This window comes from Pinus tabuliformis, chromosome 2_2, assembly GCF_031772625.1.
Source record: "Pinus tabuliformis cultivar Carrire ecotype Pingquan chromosome 2_2, CPIR1, whole genome shotgun sequence".
NCBI lineage: Eukaryota > Viridiplantae > Streptophyta > Pinopsida > Pinales > Pinaceae > Pinus > Pinus tabuliformis.
In genome coordinates this window covers 1,051,762,630-1,051,789,243 of record NC_142300.1, presented here as the reverse complement: position 1 = coordinate 1,051,789,243, position 26,614 = coordinate 1,051,762,630, and the positions used below count along the sequence as shown (strand labels likewise).

The 26,614-nt window shown below is 34.7% G+C and overlaps 1 protein-coding gene and 1 pseudogene across 1 annotated transcript; one reads left to right on the top strand and one right to left on the bottom strand.

Annotated features, from left to right (window-relative positions):
• The first annotated feature begins 1,738 nt into the window (after nt 1–1,738).
• On the top strand, nt 1,739–2,692 carry LOC149196996 (arabinogalactan O-methyltransferase 1 pseudogene; annotated as a pseudogene).
• Nucleotides 2,693–20,796: 18,104 nt separating this feature from the next.
• Nucleotides 20,797–22,087, bottom strand: LOC149196995 (monooxygenase 2-like). The gene is made up of 2 exons (XM_089403823.1): nt 21,672–22,087; nt 20,797–21,563 (listed from the first exon to the last, which is right to left on the bottom strand). The coding sequence occupies exons 1-2, from the start codon at nt 21,808–21,810 to the stop codon at nt 20,977–20,979; spliced, it is 726 nt and encodes a 241-aa protein (XP_089259949.1). The 5' UTR covers nt 21,811–22,087; the 3' UTR covers nt 20,797–20,976.
• Between the last annotated feature and the right edge of the window lie 4,527 nt (nt 22,088–26,614).

The following is a 26,614-nucleotide window of genomic DNA, read 5'->3' as shown; positions in this document are numbered from 1 at the left end:
CATTATCACATCCATTTAAAGCCAGTACAGTTTCTACTGCATTTATGGAAACAATTCAAAAGCTACATGGAAACCCAAAGATTATTGTAAGTGACAGAGATCCCATTTTCACTGGAAATTTTTGGACAGAATTATTTTCTTGTCTTGGTACTCAGTTAGCTCATAGCTCATCTTATCATCCTCAATCTGATGGGCAAACTGAGATAGTAAACAAATGTTTGGAAGGATATCTTCGTTGCTTTGTATCTGATAAACAGACACAATGGGTCAAATGGTTGCCTCTGGCTGAATGGTGGTATAACACTTCCTTTCATACAGCAACAAAAATGACCCCATTTATGGCACTTTATGGGTATCAACCACCATCCATCACATCATATTTAAGAGAAAATTCTAAGGTTCAGGCAGTGGAACATCACATCGAACATCAACAACAAGTCCTCCAACTCTTAAAGGATAACCTTGTGTTGGCACAGAATAGAATGAAACAACAGGCAGATCAACATCGCAGTGAAAGAAGTTTTGATGTAGGTGATTGGGTATTCCTACGGCTACAACCATATAAGCAAATGTCCCTCAAGCAAGCTAAGAAGGATAATAAATTATCACCAAAGTATTATGGTCCGTACAAGGTGTTGGAAAAGATTGGTACTATGGCATACAAATTGGAGCTTCCTGCAGCTTCTCGATTGCACCCAGTTTTCCATGTTTCATGCTTAAAGAAGGTTATAGGCGACAAGCTCCCAGTTCAAACAATATTGCCAGAACTTGACGAAGAAGGAAAAATTATATTGGAACCGGAAGCAGTTATAGAAACAAGAACTCGACAGCTACGAAATCGATCAATTTCAGAGTACCTTATCAAGTGGAAGAACTTATCCGCTGAAGATTCCACATGGGAGGATGAGAATTTTATGCAGAAGTATCCTGAACTACTCAAGCGTTGAGGACAACACTTTTTTGAAGGAGAGGGGCATGTTGGGTCCCTATAATACTAGTGATTACCCCATTACTATTGTAGTTATACCCCTTATTTATATTGATGTACCCATGTAGTGCCCATATTGTTACTATTGTGCCACATAGAAGACCACTATTGTTATTGTTGTGCCCTACAATATTATTGTTATGTAGGCTTTGATTGTATTGGGACCACTTAGACTCCTATATATAGAAAGGAGGTATTTTCATTTGTATCATCCAAGGTATTAGGTAATGTATACCAACCAACGAAAACAACTGGTAAAACAGATTCATAAATCGTGGATTCCTACCCATACAGCTGGTGTTATATGATGGATACTTTGGATGTTATAAAATTCACAAATGAAAGGAATTGGTTCCACAAGGGGAACTATTTGTATGGTTTTTATATTATGGTAATAAATAAGTGGTTTGTCAATCAGCATTAAATGAGTAGAGATAATATAAAAATAATATATGATTATAGTTGAATAATTAATTTACCAAAATCTTAAAATAAACTTATGCCACCCAATTTATTTAATACCCATAAACATTTTTACGAATTCATAACAACAGATTCCTACAATGGTATGGGTGTCATACAATTACGGCAGCTCCTATTTCAGACCCTATAGAAACATAAATGAGCGCTAAGTACCTGTGACAGGACATTCGTGCATCTGAAGGCATGCTACATATGCATGAAAGCCATACATCTCCATGCATATTCCGGCAACTCGATCACCCTACCTCCGGCAAGCTCCAGTATTCAATGTATCTGCGACCACTGTCAGACCTGTCCCGTCTCCTCCTGCAACCTCCGTTGGCTTTCTCGTCTACCACCGTTTTCCAAATTCCGTTTTATTTTGAATTTAGTAAAGGCGCTAAACGCTGCACCTTTTCTTCTCTGCTTTCATCCGGTCATGGGGTTGAGCGGGACCACCAGTGGCTTCCGGGCGAGGTTGCGAGGACGCTTGTGCACTACGCGACGAGCAGGATCCTACCCCTTCAGAAGAAAGCTGAAATCAATCTCACCCTGGAAGTACTTTCTGTGAGAAGCCCCTGCAATTTCCTCGTCTTCGGCCTCGGCTATGACATGCCCCTTTGGAATGCCCTCAATTCCCACGGCAAAACCGTTTTCCTGGAAGAGGACTCCAATTGGATACGGAAAGTCATGGAGAGCCAACCAGGAATTGAAGCTTATCACGTCCAATACCAAACGAAAATGTCCATGCCAGATGCCCTGCTGCACAACTACAGAAGAAATGGATCCTCCTGCAGCCCCACCCAAGCCTTGAGGTCCTCCAAATGCGAGCTCGCTCTCACCAATTTGCCCGCGCTCATCCACGAGACGGAGTGGGATATGATAATGATTAACGCCCCCCGTGGTTACTTCGATGCCGCGCCCGGGAGAATGTCCGCCATTTTCACAGCAGCCGTGATGGCCAGTAACAGGAAGAAGGAAGGATCCACAGATATTTTTCTTCATGATGTTGATAGGAGAGTGGAGCAAATGTATGCCGGGCAGTTCCTGTGCAGCAGCAATCTGGTGGGATCTTTGGGGAGGCTTTGGCATTTCAGGGTTCCCCCATTTTCCAGGATGAAGCCCACTAGCGGTAGCACTGACGGCTTCTTCTGTCCGTCACCTATGAGCAATATGGTTGCAGTGTTTACTCATCATGGTATTTCCGACCGACAATTGGGGATGGAAAACAATAAGGCTTAGCCCTTCATCTCTGTTTTCAACAATATGCAACTGCACTTCTTATTCTCCATGTCGACTTTCCCTGTAGACAAAATGTATGGCAAATTTAGTACATAAGCACCAGTGCATCTGTTTATGACCAGTCCTAAGCCTTTCACAGAACTCATTAGAGGAGAAAATCCAGATTGCATTTCGCATAGGGAAGGGTATTTAATATTATCTGTTTATGTTTAAATTATAAATGTTTTTTATAGGTTTTGATAGGTGTGTGGGACAACTAGTAGTTCCTGCACAACAATTGAATAAATGTTTGAATTACCCCAATAAATGGAAGTTCATGAGATGATTATTAACTGTGTGTAATCAATACCAATTCAGTAAATGTTGGAATTACCCCTAGACTTGGGAATTGAGTAGTTATCACTTCATAGTCTAAATATTTGAGATTTTAGAGGCTCTCCAAGATTTGGGCTTCTTATAATTGGTGGTTTTCTGTGATTTAGAGACACTGTGATTGGTTTTTTGAATGAAACAAAGCTCAAGAGAATTACCCATTGATTCGATATACTTTAAATATCTTTGCTTTGACGAAAGATTCTGTGTGGAATGTTTGTTTGTAGATTTTATGTATAGTGTGAGTGTTTTTGCTCTGTGAATTTGATTTCAGGGCCATTGGCAGTGCATGAAGTGGTATCAGATTAACTGATTAAGTGAATCCTGAGAGTGTGGAAACTCTTGAATGTGGTAGATGTTTTCAAACAAGAATAAAGCGTTAAGTATAATTTTTTAAGAAGAGTGAGAGGATGTTGAGCTTGAGTTGTAGTTGATTGTGTAGAAATGTGGTAAAAAATTAAAATATTATTATTTTGTAAAGGGAAATGATGCAGATAGAATACTAAGAGAGGTATTTTGCATGTGGTTAAAAAATAATATTGTTAAAATTGGGTATGTTGAAGAAGTTAATATGATCTTTATAAGGAAAATTTTAGGGGTTAATATTTGTAGGTGGGTTAATTTTTCATCATTTAAAAAAAATGGCCAACTATCATTTTTCTTAAAAATGATTCGCCCAAATTTTATAGTATAAAATTGTTTTACCTTAAAAATCGTCAAAATTTATAGAGACTATATATAAAACCATTAGAAATTTGAATAAGTTTACAAAACTATCAAGAAACATTTTATGGTTTGCATATTAGGGAGTTGTGAGATTTCCCTAAGTCACTAAACTTTAAGATAAATTTCCATCCTTAAAATTTTCTTTGATTTCTTATGATGGATATAAGGAGAGACAACAAAAGAAAGGATGATGAACATTAAGAGAGGCATGAGGTAAAAAAAAATAGTATTGTTAAAATTGGGCATGCTGAAGAAGACAACATGATGAGAAGAAATGAGTTTTATACCACATGATGAGAAGACATGAATTTTTTATGCTGGATATAGGGAGAGACAACAAAGGAAAATATGAAGTTGTTGTTGATGACCTTGTAGTCATGATGAAGGTGATTATGGAAAGATTGAATACCATTGAGTTAGCATAAAAAGTGAAACATTTCATTTAAAAAAGAGTAAATATGAAAAGGCAAGTTCCTATAGAAGAACTAGATGAAGTGTAGAAGATGTAACAACACAAAATGAAGAAGTTGCATGCATATTCTAGCCATGCCGATCAAGAAGAATTAATGGAGTGGATTGAAGACACTCGACATTATTTTGAATTCCATGTAGTTGAATACTCCATGTGAGTAAATATTGCTAGAGGTAGATTAAGGAGCTATACATATGATTGACTATAGTATCTAAAGTTAGACGAAAATAAATGAAAATACAAGATCCAAAATTGGGAGGATATGGTCACCAAGTTAAGAGGTAAGTTTATAGATTTTGAGTATGTTTTGAACATGCCTAGAAGATAAGATTAATTGAAGTACAATAATGGGTATAGGGAAAAAATTGTTGGCATTATGTTTCAGGAATGGCTATATATGTTACAGATGTTGTACTTGATGGCAACTCCCATGGCAAGGCTCTCATTTTATTGAAAATAAAGAAGGACGCAGGAAATCAGTTCATAAGGTGCGTACCCACAGGTACACCATGCAGGGACCGCGTCCAGAGACGCAGGCCAGCCGTTCAGGAGGTGCGTCCACCCAGTGCACACTTTTCAAGGCAGAAAAAGCACACATGGGGGTTTCTTGTGTTTTACTCTTGGTATCTAGCCGACGGTATTGTGTTATTATGGTGTCGGCTCGTGGTATTGTTCCATGATTTGAGGAGGAGCTTGCCTATATAAAGCAAAGGAGATCATTTGGCTTGAGCATGTTTTGGGTTGAATATATTATGAGGGCTAGATCTGGTCTGGATCTAAACAAGGCGAATCTACTGATGGACCGAGATCTCTTCGGCGCATGTTCGGATCTGTAGATTTGACTGTCTGGGTTATTTCTAAAGTCTTGAAATCATCTATGCCCGAAGGTACGCAGGTACAGTGAAAGAAAAGTGCGTACGGACGCAGGAGCGAAGCGTTTCAGGTGCGCCGGTACGCAGGCACAGAAGGGGTGCAGGTGCGGGGTACGCAGGCACAGAAGGGCTGCAGGAGTGTCCATACGCAGGCAGTTCAATAGACTCAGAGCGAGGTACGCAGGCTAGAAGTTGAGCAGGGTGCGTCCGGGACGCAGGCTAGCAGTTGAGCAGGGTGAGTCCGGGACTCAGGCTAGCAGTTGAGCAGGGTGAGTACAGTAAGCAGGCCAGCAGTTGAGCAGGGTGCTTACGTAAGCAGGCAAGCAGTTGAGCAGGGTGCTTACTTCTCTTAAAATCTTTGTTTATCATTGTTGTGTTCTGGGTTTGGTCCTATTATTGTTGATCTGGTTACTACAGTTGATTGGGTGATTCTCTTACACTTAATGATCAATTGATGCTTATGGATCCAGTTTGAAAATTTATGAAAAGTGGTCCTTGTATGAAAAGAAGTAGGGGGTTGTAGCTCCCTTCCAGGAGAGACTGGAAAACGAGAGAGAGTTGTAGCTCTCTGCAGGTTGCAGCCTGCGTACTGGTAAAGGACTGCACCAGTACAAAACCATTGTAAAAGGAGTTTCTAATTTGAAAGAAGATAGAGACATATTGCAGCAGGTGGTTTTCACCCACATTGGGTTTCCACCTTACATCTTGTGTTCTTTGGTGTGACTATCTGTTTTCTTTTGTTCATGCTCATTATTTTATGGTACTGACATGCAAAAATAATTCAAAGAACAAATAAAGAAGATTTATTAAAAGAATTATATAACACTGATTCACCCCCCCTCTCAGTATTATTTCCAACAATTGGTATCAGAGCAGGTCCTTCAGAGAAGCTTGATCGCTTGAAGGTAGATCGTTCATCATGAGCAACTACGAGAGAGAAGCATCAATCAGGCCACCGGTTTTTGATGGGACAAACTTCAACTATTGGAAGGTAAGAGTTACTGCATATCTTCAATCTCTTGGTACAGAAGTTTGGGACATTGTAGAAACAGACTACGCTTTTCCTTCAGCTACTCCTACAGATGCAGCTGAGAAGAAGAAGTATGAAACAAATGCGAAAGCAGTCAGTACTCTATTAGGATGTATATCCCAAACAGAATTCATGAAGGTAATGCACTACAAATCCGCAAAAGAGATATGGGACAAAATTGTCACAAGCTATGAAGGAGATGAACAGGTAAACCATGCTAAACTTCAAACTCTCAGGATTCAGTATGAGACTCTCAAAATGTATAATGATGAAAGTGTGGCTAATTATTTTCTTCGGGTAGATGAGATTGTTAATTGTATGAAAAATTTGGGTGAAGAAATAAAAGAAGCTATAGTTGTTGAAAAAGTTCTAAGATCATTGTCCCCCAAGTTTGAATCTAAAGTGTCTGCAATAGAAGAAAAGGAAAATCTCCGAATTCTCACTATGTCTCAGCTACATGGAATTCTAACTGCTTATGAAATGAGAAAAGGAGGTCCATCAGACAGAAGGGAAGCTGCTTTCAAGGCATCAGGCAAAGAAGATTATTATGAAGCAAGCCATGTTCCAGAAGAAGAGGAAGAAGAATCAAATTTTGTCAGAAATCTTCAAAGGGGTTCTGGAAGGTTCAGAGGTAAGCTACCTTTTAAATGCTTTGCTTGTGGAAGAGTAGGTCATTATGCTGCAAAATGTCCTTATAAGGATAAAGGAAAGGAACCTGCTAGATGGAACAAGAAACAAAGTGCAAATAAGAAAAGCTACTACACCCATGAAGATAGTGATGGTTTATCAAACAGTGATGAAGATGAACAAGGTAATAAATATAAGTTGTTAATGGCATTTGAAGATGATGATTACATGGATGCTGTAGATGTGGATAACCTTTATGATGAAATTACTAGACTCAAGAGATGTATAGAAGAAAAGAATGTGATCATTGATACTCTACAATTTCAAATTGATGAAAAGGAAAAACATCTTGAAAAACTAGAAGGTGAAATTGTTGGTCTTAGAAAAGAGATTGAGAAAACAAAAGCTATTAATCTTAAGTTTGTCAAAGGATCTGAAACTTTGGATGAGATTATCAATTTGCAGCGGTCTCCTCTAAACAAGACAGGTCTGGGTTATAATGGAGAAACCTCTCAAGCATCCACCTCAAAAAGTTATCTTGATGCGGCAAGAAGAAATGAGCAAAAGAACAATGAAGATCATCAGGTAAAGCAGGGACGTATTACAAACAGAAACTATCAAGGGCAATCCATCTTAAGGGTGAACAAAAGCTACAACCAGCCACAGGTAAAATCTTCTCAGTTTGGTTCAAGAATAGATGAAAGTAGAAATTACAATCAGTTGGCTGGTAGATTCAATAACCGCAGAAGCTTCTTCAATGGACAATGCTTTTCTTGCCATAACTTTGGTCACAAAGCAGCTCAATGTGTTGCATATAAAACAATCATGACTAGGGAAGCTCAAAAACAAAGAAGTATGACAGGGATTACAAAAAGGACCTATAACAACTTTTCGGTTCTTGAAAATGAAGTTGAATGTTCTATTTGCAATAATTTTGGTCATGAAGACTCTGAATGCAGGAGCAGGTTTCAACAGAAAAAGGAACAAGAGCAGAAAAAGGAACAAGCCTCAAGCACCAAAACATGGAGAATAAAGGAACCTCAAACAGAAAGATGTGGGATAGCATTTTATGCAGAGGGACAGGAAAATCTATGGTACATTGACAGTGGATGTTCGAAGCATATGACAGGTGATAAAGAAAAACTTGAGTCTTATTCTACTTTAGAAAAGGGAAAGAAAGTCTCTTTTGGAAATGATACTCCTGCAACTATAAAAGGAAAAGGCATTGCTCAGTTAAAAGAAAAGGTCAAGGCTGGAAATGTTTTGTATGTTGATGGATTGAAGCATAATCTTCTAAGTGTCAGCCAGATGTGTGATCAAAGAACCGAGGTTATATTCAGATCAAATGGATGTCTTGTTCGTGATCTTGATACAGGTAAAACAGTGCTCAAAGGCAAAAGAACTCCAAATAATCTGTACATATTTGAAGAAGGACAACAACAATGCTATCTGAGCAAGGATGAAGAGCACTGGTTATGGCATCGTAGGTTGGGACATCTAAGCTTCTCACAAATAAGGAAAGCATGCAAATATCAGGCAGTTCGCGATCTTCCAGATATCAAAATTCCTGACAACACCATATGCAAATCATGTCAGTTTGGAAAACAAACCAGAACTAACTTTCCAGAGAAAGAAGGATCAGCTAGCATGCCTCTTGAGCTAGTACATACAGATACATGCGGTCCCTTCAGAAAAAGGACACCTCGAGGAGAAGAATACTTGATATTATTCATTGACGATTTCTCCAGGTTTGTCTGGTTAGGACTTACGAAGCACAAGGATGAAGCATTCGAAAAATTCAAATCTTTCAAAGCCTTGGTTGAAAATGAATCAGGTCACAAAATTAAGTGCCTCAGATCCGACAGAGGTGGGGAATTTACTTCAAATGAATTTTTCGATTTCTGTGAAGAACATGGGATAAGAAGAGAATTCTCTACAACAAGAACTCCCCAGCAAAATGGAGTTGTGGAAAGAATGAACAGAACAATCGAACAAATGGCTCGTGCTATGCTTGATGAATCAGGAACTCCCGCAACCTTCTGGGGTGAAGCTGCACATGCTGCGGTTATTATTCTCAACAAAACAAATGTCCGAGTGAACAGCACTCAAACTCCTCATGAGCTCTGGAGTGGTAAAACTCCTTCGGTAAAGCACTTCAAAATCTTTGGGAGCAAATGCTATATCAAGAATACTGATGAGCAGCTTGGCAAACTTGAACCTAGAGCAGATGAAGGCATTCTTCTTGGTTACTCTCCATATAGCAAAGCATACAAATGCTACAATAAAAGACTTGGCAGAATTGTTGACAGCATTGATGTAGTGGTTGATGAGAAGGGATACATTCCTAGGCAAGTACATCGTGAAGACATCGAAGAAGATGAAGGCTACCCTCAAAGACAGAATGATGAAGAAGAAGAACCTCAAGAAGAACCTCAAGAAGAACCAGAAGAGCAAACAAGAATAGAAGAAAAGACTCCATCCAGATATGTTCAGAAGAACCATCCAGAATCTCAGATTATGGGACAGAAAGAAGCAGGTGTACAAACTAGAAGAACAGTTGCAGAAGCTTCAAGCTATTTGGCATTACTCTCCTCGACTGAACCACAGAATGTGAAAGAAGCATGCAAAGATGAATGTTGGGTGAAAGCAATGGATGAAGAACTTGAGCAGATCGAAAAGAACAACACTTGTGAGCTGGTTCCTAGACCAAAAGATAAGAATGTTATCGGGACAAAATGGGTCTTCAAAAACAAGTTGAATGAAAATGGAGAAGTAATTAGAAACAAAGCCAGACTTGTTTGTAAAGGGTATGCGCAGCAAGAAGGAATAGACTTTGAAGAAACCTTTGCTCCTGTTGCAAGACTTGAGGCCATCCGAATGTTCCTTGCTCTCTCAAGTTTTCAAAACTTCAAAGTATTTCAAATGGACGTGAAATCAGCCTTTCTGAATGGAGAGTTGGAAGAAGAAGTGTACATTGAACAGCCAGATGGGTTCATTCTTGGAAATGATCCAAATCTTGTATGCAGATTAAAAAAGGCTCTCTATGGTCTCAAACAAGCTCCAAGGGCTTGGTACTACCGTTTGGACAAATATCTTCATCAACAAGGTTTTTCAAAAGGATCAGCAGATAGCAATCTTTATATAAAAGTTGAAAATGACAAATTGCTAATACTTGTTGTGTATGTAGATGACATTATTTTTGGGAGCAATGAAGAAGCGATGAGTCAAAGCTTTGCCTCGGTCATGCAGAAAGAATTTGAAATGTCTTTGCTAGGAGAACTGACATATTTCCTTGGTTTGCAAATCCAACAAAAAGAAGGAGGAATCTTTTTATCTCAAACCAAGTATCTCAAACAGATTTTGAAGAAATATGGTATGGAAGATGCAAAACCAGTATGTACACCCATGGTCACAGGATGTAGCCTCAGTGCAAATGATGAATCTGCAGCAGTACATCAACCAACCTACAGATCTATGATTGGAAGTCTAATTTATTTGACAGGTACCCGACCGGACATCATGCATGCAGTTGGAATAGTTGGAAGATTTCAGGCAAATCCGAAGGAGACTCATCTTCAGGCAGTGAAGAGAATTTTCAAATATCTTCAAGGGACTCAAAATTATGGCTTATGGTATCCTAGAGATACAGATCTTACACTTCATGCTTATACAGATCCAGATTGGGCCGGAAGCGTGGATGACAGGAAAAGCACAAGTGGTGGTGCGTTCTTTATGGGTTCCAGACTGGTATCTTGGTTCAGCAAGAAACAGAGTTCGATTGCCTTGTCTACAGCTGAAGCGGAATATGTTGCTGCTGCATCTTGTTGCACTCAACTCCTTTGGATGATGCAGACTTTGCAGGATTTTCAAATCACTTGTACACCACCTATCCCCATCTTATGTGATAACACAAGTGCAATCAGCATCTCAAAGAATCCGGTTATGCATTCAAAAACCAAGCACATACCAATCAAGTACCATTTTCTCCGGGAACAAGTACTTGAACAGAAGGTCAAGTTGGAGTATGTTCCTTCTAAGGAACAAGTTGCTGATATTCTCACCAAACCATTGCCCAGGGACACTTTTGAATACCTCAGGCAAAAGTTGGGGGTTGTTGATGCATCATCTTATTGTTGAACCCTTCTGATTGATGGTACAGGTTCAGGGGGAGCATATAATGCATTGTTGGCATTATGGAGGATGGTCAGAAGGAGATCTTGGAAATAGCTGCAATATGTCTCTATCTCTTTCATGGTGGATTATGGTTCTTTGCTGCAGATCTGGTTCATTTTCAGGGGGAGCATGATCTTAGGGGGAGCATACCCTTTGCCCTTGATGTCAAAGGGGGAGAAGGAAGCAAAGTTTGTGAGGTTGCCATCAAGTCCAAAGGGGGAGATTGTTGGCATTATGTTTCAGGAATGGCCATATATGTTACAGATGTTGTACTTGATGGCAACTCCCATGGCAAGGCTCTCATTTTATTGAAAATAAAGAAGGACGCAGGAAATCAGTTCATAAGGTGCGTACCCGCAGGTACACCATGCAGGGACCGCGTCCAGAGACGCAGGCCAGCCGTTCAGGAGGTGCGTCCACCCAGTGCACACTTTTCAAGGCAGAAAAAGCACACATGGGGGTTTCTTGTGTTTTACTCTTGGTATCTAGCCGACGGTATTGTGTTATTATGGTGTCGGCTCGTGGTATTGTTCCATGATTTGAGGAGGAGCTTGCCTATATAAAGCAAAGGAGATCATTTGGCTTGAGCATGTTTTGGGTTGAATATCTTATGAGGGCTAGATCTGGTCTGGATCTAAACAAGGCGAATCTACTGATGGACCGAGATCTCTTCGGCGCATGTTCGGATCTGTAGATCTGACTGTCTGGGTTATTTCTAAAGTCTTGAAATCATCTATGCCCGAAGGTACGCAGGTACAGTGAAAGAAAAGTGCGTACGGACGCAGGAGCGAAGCGTTTCAGGTGCGCCGGTACGCAGGCACAGAAGGGGTGCAGGTGCGGGGTACGCAGGCACAGAAGGGCTGCAGGTGCGTACATACGCAGGCAGTTCAATAGACTCAGAGCGAGGTACGCAGGCTAGCAGTTGAGCAGGGTGCGTCCGGGACGCAGGCTAGCAGTTGAGCAGGGTGAGTCCGGGACTCAGGCTAGCAGTTGAGCAGGGTGAGTACAGTAAGCAGGCTAGCAGTTGAGCAGGGTGCTTACGTAAGCAGTTGAGCAGGTTGCTTACTTCTCTTAAAATCTTTGTTTATCATTGTTGTGTTCTGGGTTTGGTCCTATTATTGTTGATCTGGTTACTACAGTTGATTGGGTGATTCTCTTACACTTGATGATCAATTGATGCTTATGGATCCAGTTTGAAAATTTATGAAAAGTGGTCCTTGTATGAAAAGAAGTAGGGGGTTGTAGCTCCCTTCCAGGAGAGACTGGAAAACGAGAGAGAGTTGTAGCTCTCTGCAGGTTGCAGCCTGCGTACTGGTAAATGACTGCACCAGTACAAAACCATTGTAAAAGGAGTTTCTAATTTGAAAGAAGATAGAGACATATTGCAGCAGATGGTTTTCACCCACATTGGGTTTCCACCTTACATCTTGTGTTCTTTGGTGTGACTATCTGTTTTCTTTTGTTCATGCTCATTATTTTATGGTACTGACATGCAAAAATAATTCAAAGAACAAATAAAGAAGATTTATTAAAAGAATTATATAATACTGATTCACCCCCCCTCTCAGTATTATTTCCAACAAAAATTTGAATAGATTTGTGAAATGTCCATGAGAGCTAATGTTATAATAGAGATTAAGGAAGAAATTATGAAATTTGTGCATTATTTAAAGTTACCAATTAGCAAGAAGATTGTGTGAAGAAGATGAATTTATTAGAAGAGGCTTGTTATTTTGCATTGAAAGTGTAGGAGAAGTAGAAGAAGAAAAGAAAGAGAGTAGGTAGATAGAGCAAAAGGAAAAATAAATTATTTCAATTGTGGACAAGAATGATGGAAATGAGAATGGGGTGCATGAATTTGAAAGCATGCCCATGGGCAAAATGCTCGGAGAAGAACAAACATATTAAGTGGGAAAAGGTGAGTGTAGCAATGAAGGAAATGATCTCCATTTGTTATGGAGAATTAGTAATGTTTTAGTGTAGTTCATTTTGTTGATATTATGCCAAAAGAGAGTGAAGAAGGATGTGTAATAGAAATCTACATTGAAAAGAATAACATGAAGGAGTTTGTGCAACAAACTGAAGAAGTATTAGAGTAACAACTTTACCAAGAGAATGTATAGGTAGATTAGAGATGTTGTTGCAACAGTGGATGATTTTGTGGAAAAAAGTGTTACAACAATAAGTGGTATTGTAGTATAAAGTTGCAAGCAGGGAGGTTGCAAAAGTGAGTGATATTGCAGCATAAGATGGTGTCTAAACAAGAATGGCAAGGAATGAGAAATGCCATTACATGAGATGCAAATGAGAATAGTTGATTCACATAATGTTTTACATATTGATTTTGTTGTTGGTAGAATGGAATGTGCCACAAGTAAAAAAGGAGTGGAATATACCAAAGCAAATACTCAACAAGGATATTGCCAAAGTAAATAATATGTTGAAGTGATGATTTATAGTAGTAGTTCAATAGAGTAGAAGATAAATCTTGAGAATTAAGAAGATGAAGGAACAAACTATGTTCATGATCGAGAAGTAGTTGTAATATCAATAGATATTGTTGCAAGGAAATGAAGATGTAGAAAAAAAGTAATGATTTGAAGATGATTATAGCAACAATTTGGTTGCAGACATATAAAAAAATAGTGAGGAGATGACTTAGAAACACACGTTGATGGTGTTTTTGGAGACAATAGTGATGTTTTAGAAGAGAGAGGATAAGGAGGTATTAAGCATCATGGAGAGGAATCATCATGGGGTAGTTAGATATATGGGAGAGAATTTTGTTTCTCGTGATGTTTTGGTATGATGGATGTTGTTGCTTGGTCTTTTCTCTAATGGGGAGAGAGAATGTGTTGATGGCTTAAGATTGAGGAGATGATGAATCTATGTTGTTGATGGTGTTATAGTGTCAAATCTTTTGATGTTGTTGTTGTTTCTTAGTGTTTCTTGGATATTTGGATATTGGCCACACATTGATGTTGCTGGAGAGATTACATTGTTGGAAAATGTAACTAGGTTCGGTCTTCATTAAATGTATTTGAGTCATATTGTCAAAAGAATAAAGAAAATAATTTTTATTATTATTATCGTGACTTATTAAAGCATGGGTTTCATGCTTCGGTTACCATGTTTTAGGTCAAAGTCCACAGTGAGGACTTCTAGGATTTATTCTGAGTTAATAGAGTCATTTTACTTTTAAAGAGACCTTTCTTGGGATTTTGAATCATGTAAAAAGGTTTCGTATTGAGTCAAATATAATTTATGTATCATCCACATCAAGTCAGCCTAAGGATACTCAAGTTGGACTAGAAGAGATCAAGTTAGCCTAAGGACATCAATTAAACCTCCCTTGAAGCCTATAAATAGAAGCAAGTTGAATTCATTTGGAGCATCTCATCTCAAGCAAGTTTGATATCTCTAAGGAACCCAAAAAAGTGTGAAGTGGGTCTAAGGAAGCCAAAGGAAGTGCGAGTTGGGTGGAGTCTAAGGAGAAGAAGAAAAACAAAATTTCGGTGCCTCACTCTCTTTGTTTCGTGCCCTAGTTTGGGATATTGAAGTCTTCCAAGCTTTCCTGATGCCGAAAGTTGCTTGATGTCGGAAGCTACTTGAGGCCAGAAGCTGCTACATAGTCGAAGTTGCTGGAAGAGAGGTTGAAGTTTTGGGATGCTGACTTGGTGTGGAGGGAAGGTTTGGTCTTGTCTAGGTTGAAGATAATTTCGACAATTTTTTCCCCTCGAGGGGGGTTTTTCCCTGGCATGGTGCCTATATCTAGTGTCCATTATTTTTATGTGCTTTTTCTTTGGTAATTTCTTGATGAACTAAAGGAAATAAGATATAAAACTTAATAAGAAGTCAAGAAGATCACAAGTAATTATCAAGTATAAGAAAATCTTTCTCCCTTTCTGATTTTCTAACATGGTGTCAGAGCTTTGGTGAAGAAAGAATAAAAAGGAAGTCTCAAGCACTTGATCAAGGAACCATTCAAAAGTATTATCTCAGGGAAGAAGTCTACTGTATTCAAGGAATATGTATAACAGAATCAAGGGAGAGAACAAACTTGAAGGAGCCTCAAACTACAGGTCTTGGAAGAAAAGGATTGACCTCATCCTTGAAAAGAACAAGGTACTAGGCTTGGTCAAAGGAAAAGTAAAGAAGCCTACAGATGACTCTAGTGATGTTGACAAAGTAAAATTCATAGAATTAGAATTGGTGGCCATGACTCTAACGGTAGAAGGAATAAAGGACAATCTTGTCCCATTTATACCCAACATCAATCATACTCAAGAAATGTATGAAGCCTTGTCAAAGTTATTCACTATTAAGAACATTGGTCATGTGGCAAGCTTGAAGAATGAACTAAGGACCAAAATTATGACTAAAGAAGATACAGTGGCATCCTTCCTTGTGAATATAACAAGAATCAAAGATGGTTTTTTTGGCCATTGGTGAAATTTTTCCAGACAAAGAACTCGTGACCACCATTCTATTAGGATTTCCACCTACTTGGGGTGCATTTGATGCAGGACTTAACAATTGGAAGGAAGCTCCCACTTTTGAAGAACTATGGACTGACTGTAGCCAAGAATAATTGAGGATCTCTCTAGTTTCCAATCCTGAAGAAGTATATAATGCCTACACTGCTCAATACAAATGAAAGAAATCGAAAGGACCAAGGAATAAAGTAGACATGTCCAAAGTAGAATGCTATCAATGTCATAAGAAGGGTCACTATAGGAGTGACCATCTTGACAATCCAAAGAATAAGAAAGATATAGATTGTGCTAACATTGTTGAAGAAGAAGATCCAAAGAAAGTCAAACCTGAAGAATCTGACATAAGGGACCCACATTATTAAGTCCTTTGTGTCTGGTCCAAGATATTCTATCTTTTATTTCTTATTTTTTGTTTATTGTTTTTTAGAATTTATAGGTTTTTAACATGTTTTTGGAAAAATACATTGTTTTTTTTTGTTGTTGTAATTTTATAGGTATCCCTCGAGATTTGGAGGGAGCCCCCAACAACTCCCAAAGATAAGTATCTCATTTCCTTTCATATTTTGGTTTTATTTATATTAATACTAATCACAATTCTCCCTCTATTTTCTTGATTAGGAAAACATCTGCTATATTCTTAAGGAGTATGAAAGAGGACTTCTCAAGACAATGTTTGTCAAGGAACAAAGGTATGCTTTAAAACATTGATTTCTTTATAATAAATGTTTATTCATTTGACAATCCATTACTAACATCGTTGTGTCTAGCTATAGTGAATCATATTTATTCTTATTTTCGGTGATTTATCACTTGATAAATCTACCCCACTCCTATTCTTAATTGATTTTATAGAATCTTGGACAGGTCCTAAGGGTATGCTTATGGAAATGTCTAAAACTCTAAACTGCTTAGGGTTATTGAGGAATGTTATTTGAAGTTTTTATTGATGATGTCATGTTTAGTATTTTGGTATGATCATGAAAACCTAACTTATTAGGATTGAATCATAAAGTCTAAATTCTCGAACCTTTGAAAGTTTTGGTAATATTGGGTTCGCTATGTCCCTATATTGAAACCTAACTCATTAGGGTTTGGTGAAATGTGTAAGCAAGGCCCTTATAATTTCTTAGAAATGATTTCCTTAGTATGTGTGTGTTTTTCTGATCAAACCCTTGTCTAATCAAGTTTGTTGTATGCCTAACTCTTATTGATCTTTGTGAAGTTGGGTTTGACTAACAAATGATATGAAATTCCTATGCATGATTATGAAGTCCTAGATGTATGAGTTGACCTATTTGTCGATGGTCATGAATCCTAGAGTTTGGAACTAAGCTCTAGTCAAAGTTTGTATTTCTAGGATGATAGCTGACTTAGACTTTAAAGAAACTAAGTATTTGTTTGATTTTTTTCATCATATGTTCTTATTATTCTTTCATTATTAGATAAAGCACTTTACAATTTCACCTTGAAGATCCTCATAGTCTCTACGGACTTTGTGGGCTCCACCTTACTTCTCTGTCCATTAGACTATGTTTCCTCACCAGTTAAATTGATGTCTACATATTTAGCTTCTCTTTCATTTCCCTAACATATTTGTGGACCATGCGTGTTTATGATCTATAATTCCTGATCTTGTTGTGTTTGTACACCTAATTTTGTAAAATTTTTGTTAATTAGAATTCTGATTACATGACATTCTCCACCTTGATTCATCAATAGTACAAATGGAATAAACTATATTTTGACCCTTTAAGCATATTTTACACTAGATGTTCTTTCCACTAACTATACTCATGCTTCATTATGGTTTCTCTGAAAAACTTACATCCTTTGGAAAATTGTCATTTCGATTCCATTATCCCCTTTTCACTATTGGAATATACTCAAAGGCCAACTTTTGCCACTTACAAAGGATATTTGTTTAGAAGTAGGAACTTTTGTATGTTAGGAACATTAAATAATATTTATTTGAGTACATATAGACTTTCATATTTAAAATTTGATGCCCCATTAAAATTTTGTATCAATGTGGAATTGTCAACATTATTTTTTTTTACATATTCTTGAAAGTAGTTTTAGAAAAACTATCTATCTCTCAAACTTAGAATTTTGAAAGACAAATCACTAAAGAAATGCTTTCTAGATTGATGAATATGTAAAAGGTCGAGTAAATATATTTTTCTAGTTTTGTGATCTAGGGTCACCTTTCCTCCTCAAAAAATATCAAAAATATCAAAAAATGTTATATAATACTGGTTTTTGGCCTCTTTTTATTTCCACATGATGTGGATTGGATCATTATAATATTTATCATTTATCTTGATATGTTTGAGAGTGGAAAAGTTTGAGTAATTAGGATGGATGCCAATTTTTTTGCATGGGCTCCATTTTGGAGAATTAAGGTTTAAAACCTTCTAGAAGCATTTTGAGGAATTAAACGAAGTTTTTGTGACTTATTAAACATTTGTTGCACTTGCAAATGGGTGTGCATAATATTCTCAAAAGAAAATTCTACTCTTAATGCATCCCAACTATTATCCTCCTCCACTCCTTGATGTCCACATACAACATCCAAAGATGAAGGTGTAAAATATATAAAACATGTTTCGAATGAGGACTTACTAGTAGGACTATGGATTTTTTTATATAAGAGAGTTGAATATAGACCATATCTTCATCCCGAGTCTTCATATCCTTCTAATTGTAATCCCTCAAAGGATAAAAGAAATTCTTGTAGTCTACCTCTTCTTTCTTATATGTTTGTAAATGGAATGTGATAGACCTATTTAACTTCATGTGCATTTACTGCCATAACATAGTCTAAAATGCACTAATAAATCTAGTGTCACTGTCCGAAATGATGCTTATTGGTATCCCCAAGTGCACTAATACTCATTCAAATAACAATCTTGCTACATCTTATTGTCTAATGGTCTTTTATAAAGCATGAGAATCCACATCACTTTGAACCTATCAACTACCACAAAGAAGTAGTCATTTACTATTTTGGTTGTTGGAAAACATCCCACAAAATCAATGCAAATGTTTTCCCAAAGAAGAATGGGTGTAGGTAAGGGATGGTGAAGACCCTATTTCTTACTACTCGGCTTGCCAATGAAATAGGATTTTCATACTCTAATTAATCTTGTGGCATCTTCTTGCATTTTGGGTCAGTACACATAACTCCATAAGTTGTCAATTGTTTCCCAATACCACAATGCCCTATAATATTGGAGGAATGAGCCTCTCTGAATAAGCTAGAATGGCTTACCTTTAGGAGCACAAAACTTATCTATGTTATAAAGTAACCCATTAGGGAGATGATAGTCAAATGTGTTCCCACCATCATCTAAAGAGATGTTGAAGCATCTCCTTCTCATCTTTTGTGTGTGCCTTTCTCTATCCATCATGGGTGAAGGGATCCATGTCAAAAGAGTTTCCAAAGATATAATTTTATATGCTGGTGGGCTTGAAAGCATGTATGCCAACTTGTCCATGTTAACCTTCTTGTATTTCATGAGTAAATGAAATCATTAGAAGAACCTCATTGACTTGAAATGTATCGTCTACCTCAATGTTTTGCCCATATGAATTTTTTTTTTTCAATTGCTTTATATAATATATTTGTAGTTGATATTGATATATTTTACACATGGACATTACAATATTATATTTTTGATCGTTTTACACAACACATACATAATTATTGACATTGAAATATTTTACTCAATATAATCATTGAAATATTCTATTTACGATTCACATTGTCCACATTAAAATGTCTCTTACTCTATAATATATGATATTGAAATATTTTAGTCATCATACATACTAAAATATTTTGTTTCTCATCCACATTGATTTTATTTTATTGATATTTTTTAAATTCCATATATCTAACTCATTAAGAATTGAATGAATGACTCCCATGGGGCATAGAGAAAATGTTGATAGGGTGTTATGTTAATATTGATAGGGTGTTAGGTTAAGGCACTTCGTGGTATAAATTTCATGAGCTTGAAACTCTATTGGAAAAATGCCAACCATGCTAAGGGCTGGTATAGCCATTAAAAATGATTTCATTTAAGGTAATAACTGAGATATTTTATTTATAGTGAACATGTATATATTTATGTTTTTTTGTGTGGGTGTCTATAAAGTAGATATCTAAATATCATGGATATTCAAACATCTTGTTTAAGTCCTACATTGAAATATTTTTACAACATAAAATAATTACATATCTTCCTGGCAAGTGATTAATTCTTATATTTTCACTTCCCTTAAAGCCCTTATAAATAAAATATTTCAATTCTTTATGATGGGGCATATTTTAACATTTTAATATGGAAAATGTGAATTATAAATAAAATGTTTCAATGTCAAATACATATATATTATGCCAACATGGATCCATCTAAAATCAAATCTATTTTCACTCTAAAAAGAAAATTATCTCTGAAAAAAATGATTCCCTCTTGACATAACAATAAACCAAATAAATATTTTTTTAAATAATAATCAATATTATTTTCTAATTAATAAATATTCTATTTTTATTTAAAAAAACATACAATAAAAAGTATACATTTCTAAATACCTTTTTGCACTAACAAATAAGCCACATATTCAACCAAAACAATATAATAAAAAAAATCCAACACATTTTCTAATTAATAAATATTTTATTTTTATTTAGAAAAAAACATATAAGAAAAATTACACATTTCTAAAAACCTTATATACCTTTTTCATTAACAAATAAGCCACATATTCAACCAAAACAATATAATAAAAAGAACCAACACATCCCCTTGCATTCATATAGCCCTGACAAGTAAACCACATATTCCAGTCCCAACAATATTAAAAAATAAAATAAAATAAAAATATATCCTTTTGCACTTACAAATAAACAAGATATTGAGCTGAAACAATTAAAAAAAAAAAATCAAAACCAATACATTCCCTTTGGTTCATATTCTAAATTAAATACCAAATAAATTACAGATTTGTATATATACTATTTTACACAACAAATAAAACCACATATTCCACTAAAATAGTGGAATAAATGACAAAAATTACTATTCATGTTTTTTGATTCCCCAAATAAATTACACATTTCTATATACCATTTTAGACTACAAATAAAACCACATAGTCCACTAAAATAGTAGAATAAATGACAAAAAAAATTATTCATGTCCTTTGATTCCCCAAATAAATTACAGATTTCTATAAATACCATTTTACACCACAAATAAAACCACATATTCCACTAAAACAGTAGAATAAATGACAAAAAGAACGATTCATGTACTTTGATTCCCCAAATAAATTACAGATTTCTATATATACCATCTTACACCAGAAATAAAACCACATATTTCACTAAAACAGTAGAATAAATGAAGGAAAGAAATATTGATGCCCTTTGATTCCTATTGAGATGATAGCAAAACTTCATATGGAATAACCTATCAGCTGCCCTCGTCCGGATGAAATAAGACGGTTCATTTGAAATCGAAATTATATTTACGAAATGGGTTAGGGTTGATCGGAGGGAACAGAGTCCGAGAGTCAGTGGCTGCAAAGAAGCGGAGATAAGACATGGACATCACAGGCACCCAAAACCACTCGCGAAGAAATCGAAGAAAAGGGGAGTAGCCATCCATCACAGTGCCTGCCAAAAATGCTCCTCCAGTGATGCCCAACACTCTCCATTTCCTCGCTGCCCCGTACTCTCTAAGACATTCCTCTACCATTCTTTCTTCTTCTATTCCCCACTTATTTCCTAGATTTAAATTTAAGACGGAGAGGCATCTACCCAAAACGACAGCGTCCTCAATTGCCGAGCAAGTGCCTTGACCCAGATCAGGTGTCATTGGGTGCAACGCGTCTCCAACAACTGTGACGCTCCCCTTGCCCTTTGCTTTCCTGTCCCACTCCCACGGCCACACCCACCTCAACTTTAGATCCGCTATACTCATTGTATCTGCGGAGCTGCCCTTTATTAACTCTCCAATGGGTTCAGGAAAATCTCTCACCGCCTTTAACGCTGCGCATCTCAGAGTCTCAGGATCGCGAGATACCTTGGCATCTGTAGAATTATTTATGGTGCTAATTATAACATAAATAAAAGCGAAGCACCTACATAATATACAAAACTGAATTGATAAAGAGGTGGATATCATATTTAAGAAGTTACCTTGGGGTTGCAATTTCCTGGTTATAAACCAATAGACTTGTTTATCTGTGCAGGGAACGAATTCTACCCTCACTCCTTTACCCACTATTTGTACAATTTTTTTCTCTGTTATATGATGGCCCTCAGGAAACATTGCCATCCCTCTAATGGCAACACGTCCGGTGGGCTTAGCTGCTTCTAAGCCAATGGCAGTTCCTATTACAAATTCAAAATTCAAATTTGAATTCCTTTAGCGCCTTTACTAAATTCAAAATAAAACGGAATTTGGAAAACTGTGGTAGACGAGGAAGCCAACGGAGGTTGCAGGAGGAGACGGGACAGGTTTGACAGTGGTCGCAGATACATTGAATACTGGAGCTTGCCGGAGGTAGGGTGATCGAGTTGCCGGAATATGCATGGAGATGTATGGCTTTCATCCATATGTAGCATGCCTTCAGATGCACGAATGTCCTGTCACAGGTACTTAGCGCTCATTTATGTTTCTATAAGGTTTGAAATAGGAACTGCCATACAATTACTATCATGTGTGGTCTTTAGAGCATTTAATCGTCTCTACATGTCACGGTCTTTTCTTAGCACATGGAGTTCAATATACTATGTCCTCAACTGAAGGACACAGGTTACAATCTTCGTTGGCTGTGTGTGGCCAATGGCATTCGTTCCTTTAGGGAGCATTGAAGTGACAAATTTTAAGTTAAAATCACCGAAGCGTGCTGAGATCATAAACTTTTTAATAGTTTGAGATTCCACGCAGAATTTTTATGCACATTCAACCTGTTTCATCCGTGACCTGTCTTGTCAATATATTTTGTCCATGTGCAAAGTTACCTCTCCCCAGACTCCCCCTCGTAATTTTTCTGGATGATTAGTGTTCAGTGTATCTGGATTGTTTTTTATTTTTATTTTTTATTTTTCAAAGTAAAGTGTAAATATAAATAGTGTTTTTAGAAATAGGTTTTACTTCTGAGACATAGTTGGGTTTTTATTTTCAAGTTTTAAAATGCAGCCAAAAGATCTTTTTGATTTCCTAAAAATAATATTTTTCATTTTAATAATAATTTTTTAAGTAATTATTAATATATATTTAATTTAAATTTGTTATTATTTAATTAAAATTTTAAATATATAAATATATTCCATATTATTATATTTTAAATATATTTATGATTATAAAATAATAAAGTATAAATGTGATATCTCTAAATTATGTAAATATTTAATTTACTGCAAATTAAACAATTTGATGTTATTTTAATTACATAATTATTTTTTAAATTTTTATGCATAAGTGAATTAGTAGTGATTTGTAAATATTGTTTTACTAGCTAAGTAGTTAGGAAAACACTTATTGGCCTTCACTAATTTTTAAATGCTCAAGAAAAAGATAGGGGTATCTGAGATCAGGGAAAAAGAAAGGAGAGAAAAGAAAAAAAAGGAGAAAGTTCGTGCTGAGACGTCAGCGAAAGTTCTGTTGCTACATCTAATTTGGACTAGATAGCCGTCAGAGATATTAAAGATATTCATGCAGATAAATTTCAACCTTTTTAATGCGTGACCCGTATTGCCGTCAGAGATATTAAAGATATTCACGCAGATAAAGGGTTTTTATTTTCGAATTACTTTTTCAAGTTTTAGTAGGGAGCCAAAAGATCTTACTTTTTGAGTTTTTAAGTAATTATTAATATATATTTAATTTAAACTTTTTATTATTTAATTAAAATTTTAAATATATAAATATATTTAATATTAATATAAAAAATATTATATAAAATAATAAAGTATAAAATTAAAAAGGTATATGCTCAATCGAAAAATCTAATGATAGACTTTGTTCATTATTTTCATAGGAACATAAAATTCAATTATATTTTAACTTGGTTATTATCTTAAAATAATACAATTATATTTTAATTAATTTATTATCTTAAAATAATATTTTATTTTAATATAATTATTTTTTATTATCTTCATTTTCAAGCTTAATCTAACAAAAATAAGGTAGAAAGAGTGTGAGAGTGAAAACCTACTTTTTATGAATTACCAATAAGTTATTATAAATGTTCTGGTTTTTTTCCATTTTAAATAATAATAGTGACTAAACTATCTCTATTCACATACAACACTTAATAATATTTTTTTCATAATATTTTATTTTAATATATTTATAAAAAATATTTTATTTTAATATATATTTATACATATAGTGAAAACCTAGATTTTATGAATTACTAATAAATTATCAAAATTATCATCAATAATTGTGATGAAACTATCACCATTCACACATAGCACTTAAAAATATATATACTTTTTATAATATTTTATTTTAATATATATTTATTGTGGAAACATACCTTTTATGAATTACCAACAAATTATTATTAATTTGATTTTCTTTTAATTAATAGTGATGAATCTATCTCTATTAACATCTATATATATATATATATGAAATTGCTAGGTATACCCACATTAAATTGTCATTTTGTTTTAATGCCTCTAGTACTTTTATAAAAATCATAAAATTGTTTTGATTGTGTTATATAATGGTTACTTTAGATTAATATGTAAGTTTGATAGAGTGGTTCCCATGTTTCTATAAAAAAAAAAAAAGGAATAGTCTAATTTATAAATGAAATATTTTTTTTTGGTTATTTTTAATTAAAATTTGGCTGAAATTTTTAAATAAATAAGTTTAATTTATTTAATATGTGAAATTTAAATGCTCTAGGTTTCAGGTGCTAAATCTATTTATGCATTCAAAAATGTATTTTAAACAACAAAAAATCACAATCTTATTACTTGTGATTGTATCATGAAATTCAAGTGAAAAAACCATTTCATTTATAAATGAGAATACGCCAAAAAAATATAAAATTGTTTTTATTTTGTATTATAATAATTACTTTTAACTATTTTTAATTAGAAAAATATAATAATTTTCTATATGGCCTAAACTTTTAAAGTTTGAGATGTGATTTAAGGGTTGAGATTGAAAGACGATAATGCTTAAGGTTTAATAAAGAATACACATTGATATGTATACGTATGCAAACTTTTACTACCATCATATTATAACCTTTGCATTGGTATGATAGGGTATTGATAAAAAGAAGATTGACAATGTAGGGTATTGATAAAGTAAAAAATCAAAGAAAAGATTATACTTTTGACTCAAAGGTCACTTTACCAAGGTATAAAACTAAGTATACAATTTGCTAGTTATCAATTCTAATATTTCAAAGATTTTTTATCTATATATAGTAAAGAAAATAATTTTACATATATCTTTTGCATGTTAGAGGAACCAAACAGTCCAATGGGATCTATTACTTGTCTTTCATAATAAAGGGATTTACATCTTGGATCTCTCACTTTTCACAAGACTCACATTATTTTGATCACCAATTAAATTTCCTCACACATTTATACATATATTTTAAATTAAATTATATATATAATAAACAAAATTATACTCACTATCTGATAGTGAGTGTGGAAAACACATTTTAACTTACTTAAATAAAACAAAATCTTATAAAAATAGAAATGAAATTCTTATAAAAATACAAATAGAATTATGTAATGCATAACTTAAATTAAAAAAAAAAAAAAAAATTACACATCTTTTTTATATGAGCAAACACCTTGAAATGCAGTAAAATGAAAATTTATATTAGTCAACCATGGATGCGCTTTCATGCATACCTACCAACCAAAACAACTGGTAAAAGGGATTAGGCAATGCATACCTTAAATATCATGGAGAAGTAATTACACACATTTTTATCATATGAACAAACCCCTTGAAAAGCAATTAAATAAAGAATTGGATCCATACACCATGGCTTCTTACCCAGACAACTGGTGTTATATAATGCATACCAACCAAAGAAAACAACTGGTAAAACAGTTTCATAAATCATGGATTCTTACCCATACAACTGGTGTTATATGATGGATACATTGGATGTTATAAAATTAATAAATGAAAAGAACTGGTTCATGATGGATACCTTGGATATTATAAAATTAATAAATGAAAAGAACTGGTTCCACAACATGTACCTACATGTACTGCTTCTGCTATATTATTGGCTCGCTTGCCAATGAGCATTAAATCCAAAAGTAAATATATACAACTCATTGTACGGGTGTCATACAATTACCAAAAGAATGAAGCTTCGATCATCTGTAGGCCCCGGGTATTCATTATCCTTTACACGCGGAGCACTGAAGTGACATTATAAGATCAAATCATAAAATTTTATGGTTCTAACTTGCCACTTTAATCACATTGAGACTCCATGCAGAATTTTTTTAAGAAAATTTCTAACATGTTTCATCTGTGACCTGTTTCACTTAAAATTGTTTTGTCCATGCATAATTCATTTTCAAGATATTATGTAATTATTTTATTTTTGAAATGAGATTTTTTATTTTTTTTCAATGATTTAAAATATATTTTTAAATATATAAATAAATTCAATTCAATGAAATTGTTTTGAAACATTTAAATTATTGTCTCTAATTTTAATAAAAAAATTAAATTTTAATTGAAAAATATTTCTGGAAAAACCAGAAAATGTAAGAAAATCAGACTACAAATACTTATTCCTATAAACTTCCTATTCTTATATTTAATTTTCATTTATATAGATGACTAGTGTATTATAAATCTAAATCTATTATTATTGTTATTATTATTTATAGATTAGAGTGTAAATATAATGGATTTATTTTTAAAGAAATATTATTATTTCTTTTTTAATTAGCATAAGAAATTTTGGAAAATGTCTCTTCAACTTTTGTAATTTGGAAACAAATTATTCAATAATTTTTTATTTTGACAAAATCTTAAAATATTATTTAAGTGATAAAATTATAATTTTTTATTGTTTAAAAATATTTTGAATATATAAATGAATGTTGAATATTTTAAA